The 18,047-nt window shown below is 40.3% G+C and overlaps 1 protein-coding gene across 2 annotated transcripts in view; it reads left to right on the top strand.

Moving 5' to 3' along the window:
- The window catches only part of CWF19L2 (CWF19 like cell cycle control factor 2), a 158,492-nt gene that overhangs the window by 98,147 nt on the left and 42,298 nt on the right, over positions 1-18,047 (top strand). For both annotated transcript variants that reach the window (XM_045482652.1, XM_045482651.1), the window contains exons 11-12: positions 3,156-3,269; positions 4,857-4,994. In XM_045482652.1, the coding sequence (XP_045338608.1) occupies positions 3,156-3,269; positions 4,857-4,994 (252 nt within the window). The remainder of the gene's footprint in view (positions 1-3,155; positions 3,270-4,856; positions 4,995-18,047) is intronic.

Raw genomic sequence — 18,047 nt, 5'->3', positions numbered from 1 at the left:
TTGATTTTCCCTCAACAATTTAATAGTGTAAAAACCATCCTTAGTTGGTGGGCCAAACAAAAACAAGCAGCTTGCTGGATTTGGCCCACAGGCCTTAGTTTGTTGGCACTGGTGTGATTCTTAAATAAGCGCCGTGTTCTGTATTATTGTAGTAGCCAATGTGGAATTGCTTGTATTTCTGTCATGGGAACCCAAAGTGGGGAAACCTGGTGTCCCCTGGCATGCCCGAGAAACAGAGAGTAGAAAAGCTTGGAGAAGAAGACCATAGATGGGGCAGTGGGTTAGCTATGGGGGTAGAATTCATCTGTCCGAGGCATTTAGTAAGTACACGTTGTTTTTGCCACTGTACCAGGTACTGTAGACAACAGGTAGTGTATAGCTTGGTCTTTGGCCTGGAACAGTGGCAAAGACTGATAATTGTAAATAAATAGACAGATAGTGACTGAAAAGATTATGGTCTGGCAATACAAGTATGCCCAAATTTATGCCTACAGTTATCAACTGGATGGTAAATTTATAAAAATTATGAGGAACGAGAGAAGAAGTGTATTTCAGGAAGCCCATAGTATTTGAATTTGAAGGGCCTTATGTGTTGTGTTAAGGTGCTTGGCCTTTATCCCACTGTCTAGGACAGTGTTTCTCTGTGCTATAGGATCAGATTTTTTTTTTTTTTAATTTTCCAGCCCACTATGAACTAACAGTTTTATAAAAACACAATAACAATTATAGAAAAATGAAAAAAGATATTATAAAATATACGTCCAAATTTTAAGTTAGATTGAGCCAACATAAAATTACTCTTTAAGATTGCTGGAAAAATTTATAAGCACCCAGGTTTTGTACTTAACTCCTCACAGGCTGATAACAAATATATCGTGGCTGACAATTCTCACACTGTCACTGGTCTGTGGGCCAACTTTGAGTGGTACTGATCTCTCCTAGCTAATATGGGGTCTCTGCAATTTTTCAGCAAACAATGACATAGTTATTTTTGTGTTTAGCATAATGAATTTTTTGTCAGCACAAGTGGTAGTTAGGTTTCTGGGTGGAAGGATGGAAACCAAGGAGCCTTGGAGTCATCAGTGCTTGAAATGTAGCTCAAAGTGGAGGAGAAAGTGAAATTGACTGTTTTGATTCTCATTAATTCATGTACAGGATAATTCTTGCAGTAGCCTATAAACTTCTTGTAGGCAGGTACTGTATTTCTTTTAGTAACTACATAAGGCAGGCACTTTTCAGAATAATTAATGAACGAATGAATGAGTCAGAGAGGTGAAGCAGAACCAGGAAAGAGTAGAGTATGTATAAAACTAGAATAAGAAGAGTTTCAGGCTGAGAATATAATGAACAGAATCAAATACTTTCAAATAAACGAGGGTGATAATTGATAAGTATTTATTAGATTTAGTAATTTGGAAGTCCTTAGGGAAATCACTTTAGTGACATGATAAACTTAGATAAAAAATGTGTTTCCCATTTCTCTTATCCAGTAAGAGAATGAATAGAGATACCCTGTATTTAAAAAAAATTTTTTTTAACATTTATTTATTTTGTGTGTGTGTGTGTGTGTGTTTATTTATTTTTGAGACAGAGAGAGACAGAGCATGAGCAGGGGAGGGGAAGAGAGAGAGGGAGACTCAGAGTCTGAAGCAGGCTCCAGGCTCTGAGCTGTCAGCACAGAGCCCGACGTGGGGCTCGAACTCACAGACCGTGAGATCGTGACCTGAGCTGAAGTCGGACGCTCAACCGACTGAGCCACCCAGGCGCCCCTAACATTTATTTATTTTTGAGAGACAGAAACAGAGAATGAGCAGGGGAGGGGCAGAGAAAGCCCCTGAAGCAGGCTCCAGGCTCTGAGCTGTCAGCACAGAGCCCAATGTGAGGTTAGAGCCCACGAACCGTGAGATCATGACCTGAGCCAAAGTCAGACACTTCACCAACTGAGCCACCCATGCGCCCCTCCCTTTTTTTTTTTTTTTTTTTAAATTTTTTTTAAGGTAGAGATACCCTTTAAATATGACACATCATTAGGGCGCCTGGGTGGCTTCGTCAGTTGAGCATCCGACTTTGGCTCAGGTCATGATCTGATGGTTTGTGAGTTTGAGCCCCCCGTGGGGCTCTCTGCTGTTAATGCAGAGCCCACTTGGGATCCTCTATCCCCTCTCTCTGCCCCTCCGCAACTTGTGTGTGCGCATGTGCTCACTTTCTCTCCCTCTCTCTCTCTCTCACTCTCTCTCAAAAATAAATAAAAATATTTAAAATATGACACATTCTTCACTAATGCTAATTATTTGAAGAAGAAAAGTGATAACTTTAATTAGTATTGTATGTGAATGTAAGATCAGTATTGTATTTTTTTCTTCCATCTTAAAAAGGGAACTAAGTCTCTAAATGGAGTTGAAATTGATTTTTAATAATTTGTTCTGAGTTGAGCAAAAAATTGAAATGTGAATAATTTGGTTGGTCTTGTTTCAAATTGATCTTTAATAAAGCAGTTATCTAATATTTTTTATGTGATTCTTTGTTAGAACCTTTCCAGTAACATTCTATTTTCATCATAGAATAAAGTTTAATCTTAATCTGTACTGTACCAGGCAAGTATTTGGCCAGTAGTTTGTAGGAAAAAGATTATGGATTGAAAGTATGTGGGATATAAATTCTGAAGAGTCAGGGAACTGAAAAGCATTTGAGGGCTGTTAATGGAAAGAATAGAAGTTGTCTGGAGCATCATTATAGCAGCTAATGTAGCAGTTTATTGTGTCCTTTAGTTGCTTTATGTTTTATAAACAAGTTTTAGTAGCATCTTTAAATTGAAGAAACACGCATTAAACATGATATCTATTGTCTAAATTATGGGTACTCCCATCCAGTGCATGTGTGAATATTGGTACTTGGTCATCTTTAATATTGTCTAGATGGAAACGTTATTTGAATTTTCCCTCTGTGATTGCTTTTCAAAAAAAAATAAAATGGACTTTGGATATTTTCCCCCCCTTTTGTCTGAAAAGATCATGATCATTTTACATTACGGTGGGTAATGAAATTCCAGGCATCTTAAGACAAACTGTAATTTTTATGCTGTTTTTTATTATGAAATATAAATATTCAGTACTCTTCACAAGAATTTCAAAAGTTCTCTCTACATCTTTCCATAGAATGAAGACCAAGAAGTGGTCCTGGTCAGAACAGATCGGTCTGGAGGAGTGTGGCCTGTGAGCACAGCAGGAAAACCTCTGGAATCTACAGGAGGAAGAAGGAAGAGGCAGATGGTGTGTTTACCATATGTCATTTTTAATTCGGAATTCCTTTCCCCTCCTTGGCTTTGTTTGCATCAGACTACTTCAGAATATTTTCTAAAGTGTAGGTTTATACTACAAGCATTAGAAGGTAGTAAGTTATAGTATTACTTTTATTCTCAGGTATATCCCTTTGCATTTTACAAAATGGAATCTAATTCAACTATGGGTTTCAAATGCGAACATGGAGTGTTTAAAGCAATTTTAATTTTGTGTACGTTGTTCTTGCCATTGTTTCTAACTTCCTTTTACTTATTTACTGTAGCTCTTAGGGAAAATTTTGCATTAGCTAATTTGAGCCCTGGTGATGGGGTGTCGATATAGAATAATGTCTTAATTATGTGGTTCCTGTGATCCGTTATAAGCCTTATTTTCTTTTCCATCTTCTAGCTCTCCCAATTAGTTTTTAGCACTACCCTGAGGCTCTAGAGATGGTAAAAAGAGTGTATTCAGTTTTCCCAAGTTAGATTTTTTGTTTTAAATTTGGAAGATCATACAAACGGTAATTGGGTCCACAGAAGATTTGTTTGTTCATAATTTTTCTGTCATATGTTTACTATTTGTCTATCGAGTGCCTGTGCTGCTGGAGAGAGTAGTTGGTTCAGCAAATAGAGCAGGATAGATCCCTCCTCTAATGAAATGGGAAGAATTAAGGGTTTGGAGCAGAGATGGGGCAGGAGAATAGTAAAGGTTTGAATTCTGTGGAATGACGGAACTGGCTAGGGAGCCATAGATGCATTATCCGATGGCATCAAGGGCTCTGTTTGAGTTGCCTGCGGCCGAGCACTTGCAGGTACAGGGTAAAGAGGTCAGACACATTCATGTGGGACTGAGGTTTGCCTTTTGAGTGTAATGACAGGATAGGAGGGCCAGAAATTAAGGGTCTGGAACCAAGGAGTGATGTGAGATTTAAGCTAGTGATTTCAGGAATAGGAATGTTGGGAAAAGTACTGGGAATGTGCTTCCAAAGGTCTCAAAGAGGTTGAAGAGCGGGTTTTGTTTGGCTAAGGGAGTGTGATGATAAGGGACATATGGGACATGTGACTTAGGAGAAAATACATGACACTTTTCTTTGCTACAGGTAGGTATGGAACCCACTGATAGAAAGACCCAGGACTGACTTAGATGAGAATCAGAGTATCAGCCTTGTCCCTGGCAGAGCTGTGTGAAATGAGTTTGCTCATACTTGCCCTCTGTTTTCGGTTTGCTCACTTTATCTCTGGATGGCTGTGCGCTTCCCTCCACAGCAGTCAGGCGTTACTCCAAGGACAAGAGCAGACGGGAGGGAAGAAGGTTAAAGCAATTCTGCCTTTTCCCCCAAACCCGGAAGTCAGATAATGCCATCCCTGGGGAAGAAGAGAGTAATGGGGCAGAAAGAGGAAGTGGTATTTGAATGGAACTTCTTCCAAACCGGAAACACATAGAAAAGGGATAAGCTGGAAGGAAAGCTTGTGATACGTCGTGGCATGTTGTACATTTAATATGAGATTTACAGGTAATTAAAAATACTTCAGAGACCCAGACCCATGTTTTCACTAAATAATGTTCATTTTCTCCTAGGCTTCAACTCATGAAGAAAAAGAAAGGGTTAGATACTTTCACGATGATGATAATCTCAGCCTAAGTGATTTAGTCAAGAGCGAAAAGATGGGAACAGCAGAAAATCAGAACAAACTTTTTATGAGAATGGCATCTAAGGTAAGATATATTCCTAGGATATCTTTCAGTTTTGAGAAGCTGGTTACTCCCATCTAGCAATGATGTATTTTTCACAGAGGTCTGTTCTTTCTGATCTCGATTTATTTGAATAAGTCAAACTCTTTGTAAGACGTTAGGAACATGCATTTTGGAATTGATTGGGAAGTATATATTTGAGATTGATTTTGTTTTTATTTTTTATCTTTATTTATTTCTTTGAAATTTATTTATTTTGAGAGACAGAGAGAGAAAAAGAGAGAGAGGGTACGTGCACGAGCAGAGGGGCAGAGAGAGGAAGAGAGAGAGAATCCCAAGCAGGCTCCATGCTGCCAGTGCAGAGCACGATGTGGGGCTTGAACTCTTGGAAATCAAGAGTAGATTGCTTAACCAACTGAGCCTTAGCCACCCAGGCACCCCATTTTGTTTTTAAATATAAGCTCTGGTTTAGTTTTTTTATGTATGCCATGAAAATGTTAATTGTGTATTTGATCTACCAGTTAAGGGAAAGTCTTGGGCCAGAGTTTAATGTTAGCAACATGCTGCTAGTTAGGTGACCAGTATGTTTTGTCTTAATGTTCCTCTAGTTCTTCATAATGTTTACCACAAGGAATATATTTGAAGTAAGGTATTACGGATTATAGAGGAGGCATCTTAGAATAATCTTAAGTCTGTTTATATGAAAACTTGTATTTGAAAACGTTTTTTTAATGTTTATTTTTGACAGAGAGAGAACAGAGTGCAAGCAGGGGTGGGGTAGGAGAGAGAGAGAGAGAGAAAGAGCGAGGGAGACACCGAATCCGAAGCAGGCTCCAGGCTCCAAGCTGTCAGCACAGAGCCTGACACAGGGTTTGAACTCACGAGCTGTGAGATCATGACCTGAGTTGAGGTCGGATGCTTAACCAACTGAGCCACCTACGTGCCCCTGAACACTTGTGTTTATATTTCATATTTAAATGAAAATGTATATTAATACATCATTATGGTTAGTAGGATTAATATTTGTTGCAGATAGCATTCTTTGTTGCAGTCCCTTCCAAACTTGCCCACTAACATTTTTGATACAAGAGATATTTAAGCTCAGCTGTCTAACAGGGTTTGACTCCCCTGGAGCATCAGCTTGCTGTCTCTTTGCAGATGCAGTTTTCCTAGAAAACAGCTGTCTGCATTTGTTTACATATTGTCAAAGATTGTTTTCACTCCATAACAGCCGAGTTGAGTGAGTTGAATCGAGTTGAATGAGTTGAATCGTTGTGACAGAGACCTTATAGCCCACAAAGTTGAAATATTTGAAATACTTTGCCCATGCCTTTGTGATACCATTGGTTACTTTTTGGTGGTGGGCGTTTGGACCAGGTATCTGAGGTACGGGAGGAAGACTCTCCTGCCTGGTGAAAAACTTAATGGAAACTAGAATAAAGATAACTAGAGGTATCTGTGTATGTATATGTGTGTTGGGAGGAGTGACACAAACTTGGGTTTAAATAGAAATGGGCATTCTTCCCATCACTAAGAACTGTAAATTTAGCCCATAGGATCATTTCATTTCTCTTCATCTGGAGGGAAAGGCTAGAAATCAATCCCCTAGGGTCTGGAATTTCATTTTTATGAAAGTTTTCTTCTCACAAATGGGGCAGACTTTATGTGGAACTCTGAATTAAATACACTTTTAGTAATCTGAGCGTAGTATGTTTGGGTGTATACACAAGATTAAAAAAAAAACCTTGTTAAAAATTGTAATAGTCATTTGTTCACTTGTTCATTGAACAGCTGAGGGGGGCACAGTAGTACCTATGCTGGTGCTGTGAGTAGGGAATCCGATGAGTTCCTTCCCTCCAGAGGCTTATGTTTCTAGTGGATGAGACAGAAAATGAACAAATAGATGGTATAAAATACTATATAACATAAGTAATATTACACAAAATAGAGAATATTTTTGTAGGAAATAAAGCATAATCGGAGGTGATAGGCTGGTGTTTTTAGTAGAGAGTTGAGGGCAGGCCTCTCCCTGGAGGTGGTGTTTCTGCAGCCTGTGAACAAAGTCGGGGGGTGGGGTCCACATGAATATCTGGGGGGAGGCTCTTTGTGCAGAAGAAACAGCACATGCAAAGGATCCACAGCAGAGGTGAGCTTGGAGCATGTGTGACCTGACCAGGGGCACAGGGAGGTGGGACAGGGGAGCAGAAGAGGCGGGGGACACAGCAGGTCTTACAGGCTGTGGTGTGGGAGCGCACGCTTTCGATGTTAAGTGATGGGACGCCATTGTGAAGCTTCGTAGTAGGACAGTGTCATGATTTGGCTTATGTTTTGTAGTTGCCCCACAATTCTTGTGTGTTCTGTTCTGTTTTTCTCATTTGGGGAAGTTTCTCTTGTCATCTTCCAGCTCCGAGGTTCTTTCCTCCACTGTGTCTGGTCTGCTTATAAACCCATCATTTCTTCATTTCTGTTGTAGTGTTTTTAGGCTCTAGAATTTCTTTCTGGTTCTTAGAGTTTCCACCTCTCAGCTTACATTACCTGTCTGTTCTTGGTGAGCCTACGCTCCTGGACTGTGAGCCTCACCTGTACTTGTCAGTTTGTTTTCCCTGCTTAGTTGGGAAGGGATGGCTGGGGGGGCTGGAGTCAGGTGCGCCCTTTACTTCAGGTGGGTTAGGCCATGATGAAGCCCCAGCAGGTACAGCTCTGGTAACATTGTTCCTCCTGAGAGCTGGGCTTAAGGTGAACAGAATGTTCTGGTGTATTTCACAGTGGTGCTCCTCTCCCTGCCTGCTGCTGGAAGCAAGAGAGCACCTGGAGGTAAAGCTCACACAACTGTGGGGACTTTATCCGTGACTGGGTCCCCCTGGAGTTTTTAACTCTCAGACTTGTCCATTTTGTCCACACTGAGCCTCCAGCAATTTGTCAGCTGAAGCTTAGGTTTTCCTGGCCTGGTGGTGGTTCCCACGGAGCCCCTGCTCTGTGCACACAGATAGATTGTGATTCCCTGTATCCCGCCCCCCCCCCCCCCCCGACTGGCTCCCTGACTTTGGGGTAGAGTCGCTTTCCTGAGAGGCTAAGGAGAGGTGTTGATTTTTCAGCTTCTTCAGCTTTATACTTGTTTTTGGGGCAGAGTGGCAGCTTCTCAGCTCTTTAAATGCCAGGCTGGAAACTGCTGTTTTATTTTTGAAAGGATTTTTCTGGCAGCTCTTTCAAGAAGATGATGTAGGGAGGCAGGAGTGGAAATAGGGAAATTTACACTTTAGGAGGGTCTCGCATTAACTCAGATAGAGCCTGGGATTAGAGTGTAAACTGGTGAGAAGTGTGAGGCCTTGGGGCAGTGCTGATGCTATTTACTGAAATAGAAAACCCTGCAGGGGTCACATATCGCTGGAGGTAGGAGATGGGGAATACTCTCACACATACATGATATACGAAATGCCCATGAGACATTCACATGGTGCCGTGGGCTCATTGCCATGGAGCTCTGGGTCTGTGTTGGCTCTCACAGACGCTTGGGTGCTCTGAACGTTGAAATGTATATAGAGCCATGGGACCCAGGGAATTATTAAAGTGGCTCTGAAGACTGAGCTCTGGGGCACTGTGTGGAAGGGGACGAGGAGGGTTCCACAACTGGTGCTGAGAAGGGGCAGCCACTGAGGCACAAGGAAGACAGGCCGTGGTGGTTGAGAAGCGGGAGAAGATAGGAAGGAGCCTGTGAATAACTGTCGGTTGCTTCTGAGAGGTTGAGTCTGATCTTTGAAGCCGGGGAGGTGACCGTTAGGTTTGGCATTGTGGGTGGGGGCCTCTGGAGACTCAGAGGGAAGGCAGAGTGTCCATGCGCAGAGGCAGATGGGCTTGTAAATACGGTAGAAGAAGGAACGGGGTCCCCCCCTTACTGTTCCCCTTAGTTTAGTGAACACTAAGGTTTTCAGCTGGGAGTCATGGTGAAGAAGGGGACATCAGAGGGTCGAGAAGAAAGAGCGAAATGGTTTTTGAGAGAAGCTGTGTGAAATAAAGCAGGATTGCCAAGCAGTACTGAAGGTCCATCTGAGGTTTACAGTGATAAATTGAACAGTGAACATGGCAGGGTGTTCGTGTGGTTTTTTTCTATCATGTTTGGATGGAGACTTAGTTTTACTGAATCACGATATAGTCATCCTGACTTGTTTTGTATTTTTCAGATTTTACCACCATTGTATCTTGCTTTAAGGGTGCAGATAGTAGACCATGTTTATGTTTTTTTTTCTCTGTTTGTATATTATAAGATCTTTTAGTAATATTTGTATCGGATAGGGTTGTTTTTAGTACTCACTGAGTTGACAATGATCATGATCCCTGAACATCTAAAATCTTTGACTTTTTGAAAATTCGAGTTTACTAACCTAGAACCTTATAATAGGCACTGTAAAAATTCACAAATGGGATGTCACCAAATGGCAGAGTAATGGCCATCACCTCCACCCCCTCACAGAGATCAGCCATCAGGTGGCTAACGTGACCAAGGAGAGCTCTAGAGTCTGCATAAAACCTTCAGCAACACAGTGGGACAGAAACACAGGAGAATGACTGCACAAGATGGGAAAGAGGACAGCTTCACTTTTGCTTGGAGTGTCCTGTCCCCACGCTGGCGTTGCTCAGCACCGAGAAGGAACGCTCCAGCTAGGAAGAGTTCCTGTGGCAGGGAAAAGAGCAGAGTGAGTGACCAGCTTCCCTAGTGTTTCGTGGCACCACGTGAAGTTCCCACTTCAGTTTCCGCCCACCCAGGGGCCGAGAGCAGAGACAGAGAGACAGCGAGGAACAGGGGAGAAAAGTAGGGGCCCCCAGGAGCAGCCACACTGCAGGTGACTATGGTTCCCAGGGGTCTGTCCTGCAGACAAACCAACAGCATTTGCCCCTGGAGAGAACAGTGAGTGCTACCGCTCGCCCCGGTGTGTAGCTCTTGCAACAGCCCTTGCAGCCTCTGTGGGCCCCCCGGAGATTCCGCCGAGGATCATGTGGATGTTGATGGCGTGGGCCCCGGTGACTTGAGCCAGTGAGCCACTGCCCTCCCCAGGCTTGTTGCCACCATATGCTCTCATACTTGGCACCCTACATCTTTAGACCTGAGGTCACCACACACCCCAGCATGCCCCTGTGTGCAGATAGACATTTTCCCTTACTGGAGTCCATAAAGTCTGGAAGAGAGGACTGCTTTTTCAAATGCACAGACATCTACACAACGTTGTAGGGATTGTAAATAATTAGAGAAACATGACTCCCAACAGTAAATATCTAATTACCATCACCCCCCCCCCAAAAAAAGAAGATAACAGGCATTACCTGATGAAGAATTCAAAATAATCGTTTTAAAGATGCTCAGAGAGCTGTGAGGACATTGATAAGCAGTGCAATGATATCAGGAAAACAATACAAGAACAAAATAGGGAGTTCAACAAAGAAACAGAACACAAAAATAAACCAGACATTGGTAGTGGAAGAATACACTGAGCGAACTGTAAAAAATTCAGTAAAGAGCTTCTCTCGCAGACCAGACCAAACAGAAAAAAGAATCAGCTCACAGAGAATTTGTTTGAAATCATCCCATCAGAGGAGCATCAAGAAAAAGGATGAAAAGGAAAGGAAGAAGGCATATGGGTCTTAAGGAACACCATAACAAATAATCTGCATCCCTGGAGTCCCAAAGGACAAGAGAGGGAGAAAGGGATAGAAAGCTTACATAAAGAAATACTGGTTGAGTACCTCCCAAAGCTGGGGAGAGATTTGCACTTTTAAGTTCATGAAGCTAATAAGCCACCCCAAAATTTCAATCCAGAGTGATCTTCTCCAAGACACTATTTAAAACTTAAATTGAAGAAAAAAAGAATTTTAAAAGCAATAAGAGAAAAATTCTCTCCTACAAGGAACCCCTTTAAGTTGTACAGTGGATTTCCCAGCAGAGTCCTTTCAGGTCAGGAGAGAAGGGTTTGGTACAAACGCTGAAAGAAAGAAACTGCCAACCAAGAATATTTCACCCAGCAAAGCTGTCCTTCAGAAAGGGCAAGATAAAGACTTGAGCTTGTCACCACTAGGCCTGCCTTCTAGGGAAGGCTGCTAATTAGTGACATGAAAACATATGAAAATGGACAACACCCTAGTAAAGGTAAGAATCTAGTCAGATACAGAAGGGTGTTAACCGCTTAACTCTAGCCTGAAAGTCGAAGGACAAAAGTATTAAAAATAGTGATAGCTACAATAATTCGTCAATAGATACACAATATAAAAAGTAAAGTGTGGCATCAAAGACATGAAATGTGGGTGTTGTGGGAAATGAAAGGGTAGAGGTTTTCTGTGAGATAGAAATTGTTAGCAGTTTAAAATGACTTCTGTGTCTAAGATGTTTCAGGTCAGCCTTAGGGTAACGATAAACCAAAGCCTGCAGTGTGTCCCCCTGTGGCCAATCATCCATTCACAGAGGAGGACAGCAAGAACGGAAGGAAAGAAAAAGGAACTGCCAAACAGCCAGACCCATTCACGAGATGATGATACAAGCTCTCACCTGGGAGTGTAATGGCTTAAATGTTCCACCAAGAAGGCAGAGAGTGGGTGAATGGATAAAGAACCAGACCCAACTATCTCCTTTCTGTAAGAGACCCACTTCAGCTTTAACAACACAGATAGGTTCAAAGTGAAGGCATGGGAAAGAATAGTCCATGCAAACGGGAACTAAAAGAAGCAGGAGTAGCTCTACTTCTACAGACAAAATGGGCTTGAGGTCAAAAACTGTAACTGGACACGAATAAGGTCATTATAAAATGATAAAGGAGTCAACTCATCAGAAGGAGATAATAATTGTAAATACATAAACACCCAACATCAGAGCCCCTAAATATGTCAGGGAAATAATAACAGATCTAAGAGTGCTAGATAGCACTACAGTAATACTAGAGGACTTCATTCAGTACCTCACTTTCATCAGTGAACAGATCATCCAGCCAAAAAAAAAAGCAAGAAGACGACATTGAACTTGAACGACACTTGAGATCAAATGGACCTAAGAGACATATACGGAACATTTCATCCAACAACAACAGAGTGTGTATTCTTCTCAAGCACACATGGAACACTGTCCAGGATGGAACATAGATTGTTATATCACAAAGTTAATCTTAAGAAATTGAAAAATATAGAAATGATGGCAAGTACTTTTTGAGACCGCAGTGGCATGAAACTAGAAATCAGTAATGAGGAAACCTAGAAAATTCACAAATATGTGAAAATGAAATAACACACTCCTGAACAACGAATGGGTCAAATGGAAATCAAAAGGGAAATTAAAAAAAATATGGAAACAAATGACAGTCTAAACAGAATATACCAAAACTGATGGGATGCAGCCAAAACAGTGCTAAGAAGGGGGTTCACAGTCCTAAACCATCTATAGTTACAAAAAGTAAAGATCAGAAGTAACAACTTACCTCTTATACCTCAAGAACTAAAAGGAGAAGAAGGAGATAGCAAAGACCAGAGCAGAAATAAATGAGCTGGGGAATAGAAATACAATACAAAAGAGCAAGGAAACTAACTTTTTTTTTTTTTTTAAGATAAATAAAATTGACCAACAATTAGCTAGACTTAGCAAGAAAAAAGAGAGAGGACTCAAATAAGTAAAATTACAAATGGAGGCACCTGAGTGGCTCAGTCGGTTAAGTGTCTGACTTCAGCTCAGGTCATGATCTCGTGTTTGTGGTTCGAGCCCTGCGTTCGGCTTTGTGCTGGCAGCTTAGAGCCTGGAGCCTGCTTCAGATTCTGTGTCTCATTCTCTTTCTGCCCCTCCCCTGCTCGCACTCTCTCTCTGTCTCTCAAAAAATAAAATAAAATGTTAAAAAAAATTTTTTAATTACAAATGAAAGAGGAGACCTTTCAACTGATGCCACAGAAATATAAAAGATCATAAATCAGATACTGTTATGAACAATTACATGCCGACAAACTGGACAACCTAGATGAAATGGATAAATTCCTAGAAATAAGCAACCTACCATGTCTGAATTGTGAGGAAATAGAAAATCTGAACAGATCAATAAAAAGTAAGGAGATGAATTCATTTATCAAAAACCTCCCTTTAAAAGCCCAAGGCCAGAAAAAAAAAGGAACAAGTGGGCGCCTAGGTGGTCCAGACGGTTAAGCTTCCAACTCTAGGTTTCAGCTCAGGTCATGATCTCAAGGTTCGTGAGTTCAAGCCCCGCATCGGACTCTGCACTGACAGTACAGAGTCTGACTGTGGTTCTCTCTCTCCCCCTCTCTCTGCCCCTCCTCTCCTCTCTCTGTCTCTCAAAATAAATAAACTTGAAAAAAAAAAAGCAGAAAAAGAAAAGGAACAAGTAAAACTGTCTCTGTTATTTGCAGATGACATATTATATATAGAAAACCATAAAGATTCTACCAAAAATGTGTTACAGCTAATCAACAAATCCAATAAAGTTTTAGGATCTAAAATCTATATATAAAATCAGTTGCATTTCTATACAGTAATAATTAACTATCAGAAAAAGCATATTACAAAATTCAACACTCTTTTATGATAAAAATTCTCAAGAAATCGGGTATAGAAGGAACATACTTCAACATAATTAAGTTCCTATATGAGAAACCCACAGCTAACTTCATACTTAACACTGAAAAGTTGGCAGTTTTCCTTCTATAATCAGAATAAGACAAGAAGGTTCACTCTTAGCATTCCTATTTGACATAGCAGTGGCAATTCCAGCCGGAATGGGTAGGTCAGAAAAGGAAAGAAATGGCATTCAGATAGGAAAGGAAGAATTAAAGTGTTCTCCATTGAAGATGTGATCATGTATTAAAAAAAAAAAAATGCTAAGGACTCCACCAAAAAACTGTTAAAACTAATAAACAGATCAGTAAAATTTCAGGATACAAAATCAGCATGTAAAAACCAGTTGCATTTGTATAAATTAACAATGGACTATCTGAAAAAGAAATAAACAGTTTTCATTTACAGGAGCACGAAGAGCGGTGAAATACTTGGGAATAGATTTAACCAAGGAGGTAAAAGATCTGTACACTAAAAACTATAAGACACTGATGGAAGAAATTGAGGACAAATAAATAGATACCCCAGGTACATGGATTACAATGGTTAATGTTAAATTTTCCATACTGTCCAAAACCATCCATAGGTTTAGTGTAGTCTCTAGCAAAAGTCCATCACCATTTTTCACAAAAATTGTAAAAGCAGTCCTAAAATTTGTATGAAATCACAGAAGACCCCAAGTAGCCAAAGCAATTTTGAGAGTACAAAGTTGGAGGCATCATACTTCCTGATTTCAAACTATAGTACAAAGCTATAATAGTCAAAACAATCTGGCACTGACATAAAAAGAAACACAGACCAATGAACAGAATTGAGAGCCTAGAAATAAACCCTCACATAATATGGTCAACTTTATTTGGCAAGAGAGCCAAGAAAACTTGATGGGGAAAGAATAATCTCTTCAAAAAATAGTGCTAAGAAAACTGGATATCCACATGCAAAAGAATGAAATTGGACATCTGTTTTGCACTTTTCACAAAAATTAACTTGAAATAGATTAAGGACTTAAATGTTAAGACTTAAACCATAAAATTCCCAGAAGAAAACATAGGGAAAAAGCTTCATGATGTAGGTCTTGGCAATGATGTTTTTTTGTTTTTTTTTTTTTTTGTTTGTTTTTGATAAGACAAACCAAAAGCACAAGCAACAACAAAAAAATTAGCAAGTGGGACTACATCAAACTAAAAAGCTTCTGTAGAGCAGAACAAAGGCAGCCTATAGAATGGGAGATAATATTTGCAAACCATCGCTCTGATAAAGGATTACTATCCAGAATATATATAAAGAGCTCATACAACTTAATAGCCAAATAACAAACAGTTCAATTTAAAATGGACAGAGGACTTGAATAGACAAAATTTTTCTAAAGACGACATTTAAATGTCTAAGAAGTACACAGAAAGATGCTCAGCATCAGTAGTCATCAGGGAAAAGCAAATCAAAACCACAGTGAGATATCACCATACACCTGTCAGAATGGCTTTATTGAAAGGAGAACAGATAATGTTGGTGAGGATATGGCGAAAAAGGAACCCCTGTGCACTCCTGGTGGGAATGCAAACTGGCGCAGCTGCTGTGGAAAACAGTATGGAGGTTCCTAAAAAAAATAAAAATAGAACTATCCTACGACCCAGTAATTCCGCTTCTGGGTATTCATCCAAAGAAGATGAAATCACTCTCTGGAAGACATTTGCAACCTTCACATTCACTGCAGCATTATTCACCATAGCCAAGACGTGCAAACAACCTAAGGGTACATTGATGGATGAATGGATAAAGAAGATGTGATGTGTATGTATGTGTGTGTGTGTGTGTGTGTTTCAGTAAAGCTGGGAAAAAATTATCAATGGTATTTGCCTTAAAAATTCCATTCCTGGTCTACACACACACACACACACACACACACACACACACACACTGGAATATTAGTCAGCCACGAAAAATCCCTAAGGCATTACTGCCATTTGTGATGTTGAATGGACCTTGTAGGCATTATTCTAAGTGAAATAAATCGGGCAGAGAAAGACACATAGTGTATGATCTCATGTGTAAGTGGGCTCTAAAAACATCAAACTCATAGAAGCAGAGTAGAGTGGTGATTGCCAGGGGCTGAGGGGTAGGGGAAGAAGAGGAGAGGTTGAACAAAAGGTACTACGTTTCAGTTGTAAAATGAATAAGTTCTGGAGATCTAATGTCCAGCATGGTGACTATAGTTAACAGTGTTGTTTGTACACGTGAAAGCTGTCGTGACAGTAGTGCTTTAACGACCTCACTGCAGCAATAACAACGGTAGTGACGTGAGATGTGCAGTGTTAACTGACCGTATTGTCGTAAACATTATGCAATATGTACGTATCAGATCATCACATTGTACACTTTAAACTTACACAGTATGTGTGAATTGTATCTCAGTAGAGCTGGGAAAGAATTTTATCAATTGTATTTCCCTTGAAAATTCCATTCCTGGTCTGCATTAGCTACAACAGAAATTTTTGACTTCCAAAATAATGTCCCAATTTTATAAAATGACAAATTTAGGATTTAATAGATGTACAAAATCATCCTTATTAAATGGATTTATAAATCTTCCCAGGGTAGACAGTTGGCATTCAATAATAAATGTTTATTTCCTACCTTCTGTTCATTTTTTACATTTTTCATAAATAAATACTGTTTTTATTACATGATTTAGATATTACCAAATAATCTTTGGTAGAAATCAGCCAGAACTGATAACAATAAGTAAACTTACAAGCCAGATGCATTTTTGAGTGTGAAACTGATAAACTTAAAACCCAGGTTTTTTAAAACAAAATTAGTTATGTATTGTTGAATTTGTAGTGGTGTTAAGATTGTGACATGGGCGTTTTTCTCTGAGCAGATTGTCTTCTGTGTATTACTTGATGGAGGTGTTAATTTCGTTCTAGCGGCTGAGGAGATACCATCCCACCCATCTCCCTCCTGCCCGCAATCCTTTTAGCTTTTTCCTGTTTTTTTTGTTTTTTTTTTTCTTTTTGGCTCAAGATTGATTTGTATATGATAGCAGAAGGAAGAGGTTGGCTTTTCATAGGAAAGGATAAGCTTTTTTTTTTTTAAATTTTCATGTTTATTTTTGAGAGAGAGAGGAGTGAGAGACAGAGCATGGACAGGGGAGGGGCAGGGACAGAGGGAGACAGAATTTGAAGCAGGCTCTAGGCTCTGAGCTGTCAGCCCAGAGCCTGACATGGAGCTCGAATCTATAAACCCTGAGATTATGTCCTTAGCCGAAGTTGGATGCTTAACCTATTAAAGCCACCTAGGCGCCCTGAAAAGGATATGCTTTTTAAGAAATACACAAGGTAATGCTAGACCCTATCTATATGCAGTAGAGCTAATGGAATGACAAGTTACTATAAAAATACTGGTTTGGGGGTGCTGAGCCTGGGTGGCTCAGTCGGTTGAGTGTCCAACTTCGGCTCAGGTCATGACCTCATGGTTTGTGAGTTCGAGCCCCGCGTCGGGCTCTGTGCTGACAGCCCAGAGCCTGGAGCCTGCTTCCGATTCTGTGTCTTCTTCTCTCTCTGCCCCTCCCACACTTGTGCTCTGTCTCTCAAAAATAAATAAATGTAAAAAAAAATTGCTGATTTGGCACTGTGATTTTTTTTTTCTTTTTTGAAATTACTTAAAAATTTTTTTTTATTCTTATGTTAGATAACGTTCAGTGTAATCTTGGCTTCAGGAGTAGAATCCAGTGATTCATCACTTACATATAACACCCAGTGCTCATCCCGACAAGTGTCCTCCTCAATGCTCATCACCCGTTTCCCTCCCCCACCCACCCAACACTGTTTTTTGTTAATTGTGTCTGATAATTAACCCTAGCATAGCAACAATTTATTTTGTGTGTATAATACTTAAAATTAGCTCTGCTAAAAACCTGTAGTACTAAAAGCTTACTAAAAAAAGTATTTGAGGGCACCTGGGTGGCTCAGTCAGTTAAGCATCTGACTCTTGATTTTGTAGTTCATGGGATCGAGCCCCATGTTGGGCTCTATGCTGTCACTGCAGAGCCTGCTTGGGATTCTCCCTCTCTGCCTCTCTCCTTGCTGGCACTCTCTCTCTGTCAAAATAAAGAAACATTTAAAAAATGTCAAAAAAAAACCCAAAGTATTTGGGTGTTAACCATTTTTATCAATACCATGCTTAATCTCTTTACTCTTAAAAGACCTTGAATTCACAGGTGTTATTACATTTTTAGAGCCAGTCATATGATTGCCTTATTGTCTAGATATGTTGAGTATTTTCATCAAGAGACACAAAAGCTCATCTGTATTTCTTCCTTTATTAGTTGAAAGGCATTAGTCTAGGATAGAGATTGGAAAAGTTTTTCTTACAGGACCAGATAGTAAATATTTTCAGCTTTCCGGTGCAGCCACCAGAGGTGGCTGAAGGTGGTACGGTAAGTGAGCGGCAGTGAGCGGTATGGGGGTGTTCCAACAAACCTTCACTTA

Source organism: Leopardus geoffroyi, chromosome D1 (genome assembly GCF_018350155.1).
Source record: "Leopardus geoffroyi isolate Oge1 chromosome D1, O.geoffroyi_Oge1_pat1.0, whole genome shotgun sequence".
Classification (NCBI taxonomy): Eukaryota; Metazoa; Chordata; class Mammalia; order Carnivora; family Felidae; genus Leopardus; species Leopardus geoffroyi.
This window is presented reverse-complemented; position numbering and strand designations above follow the sequence as displayed.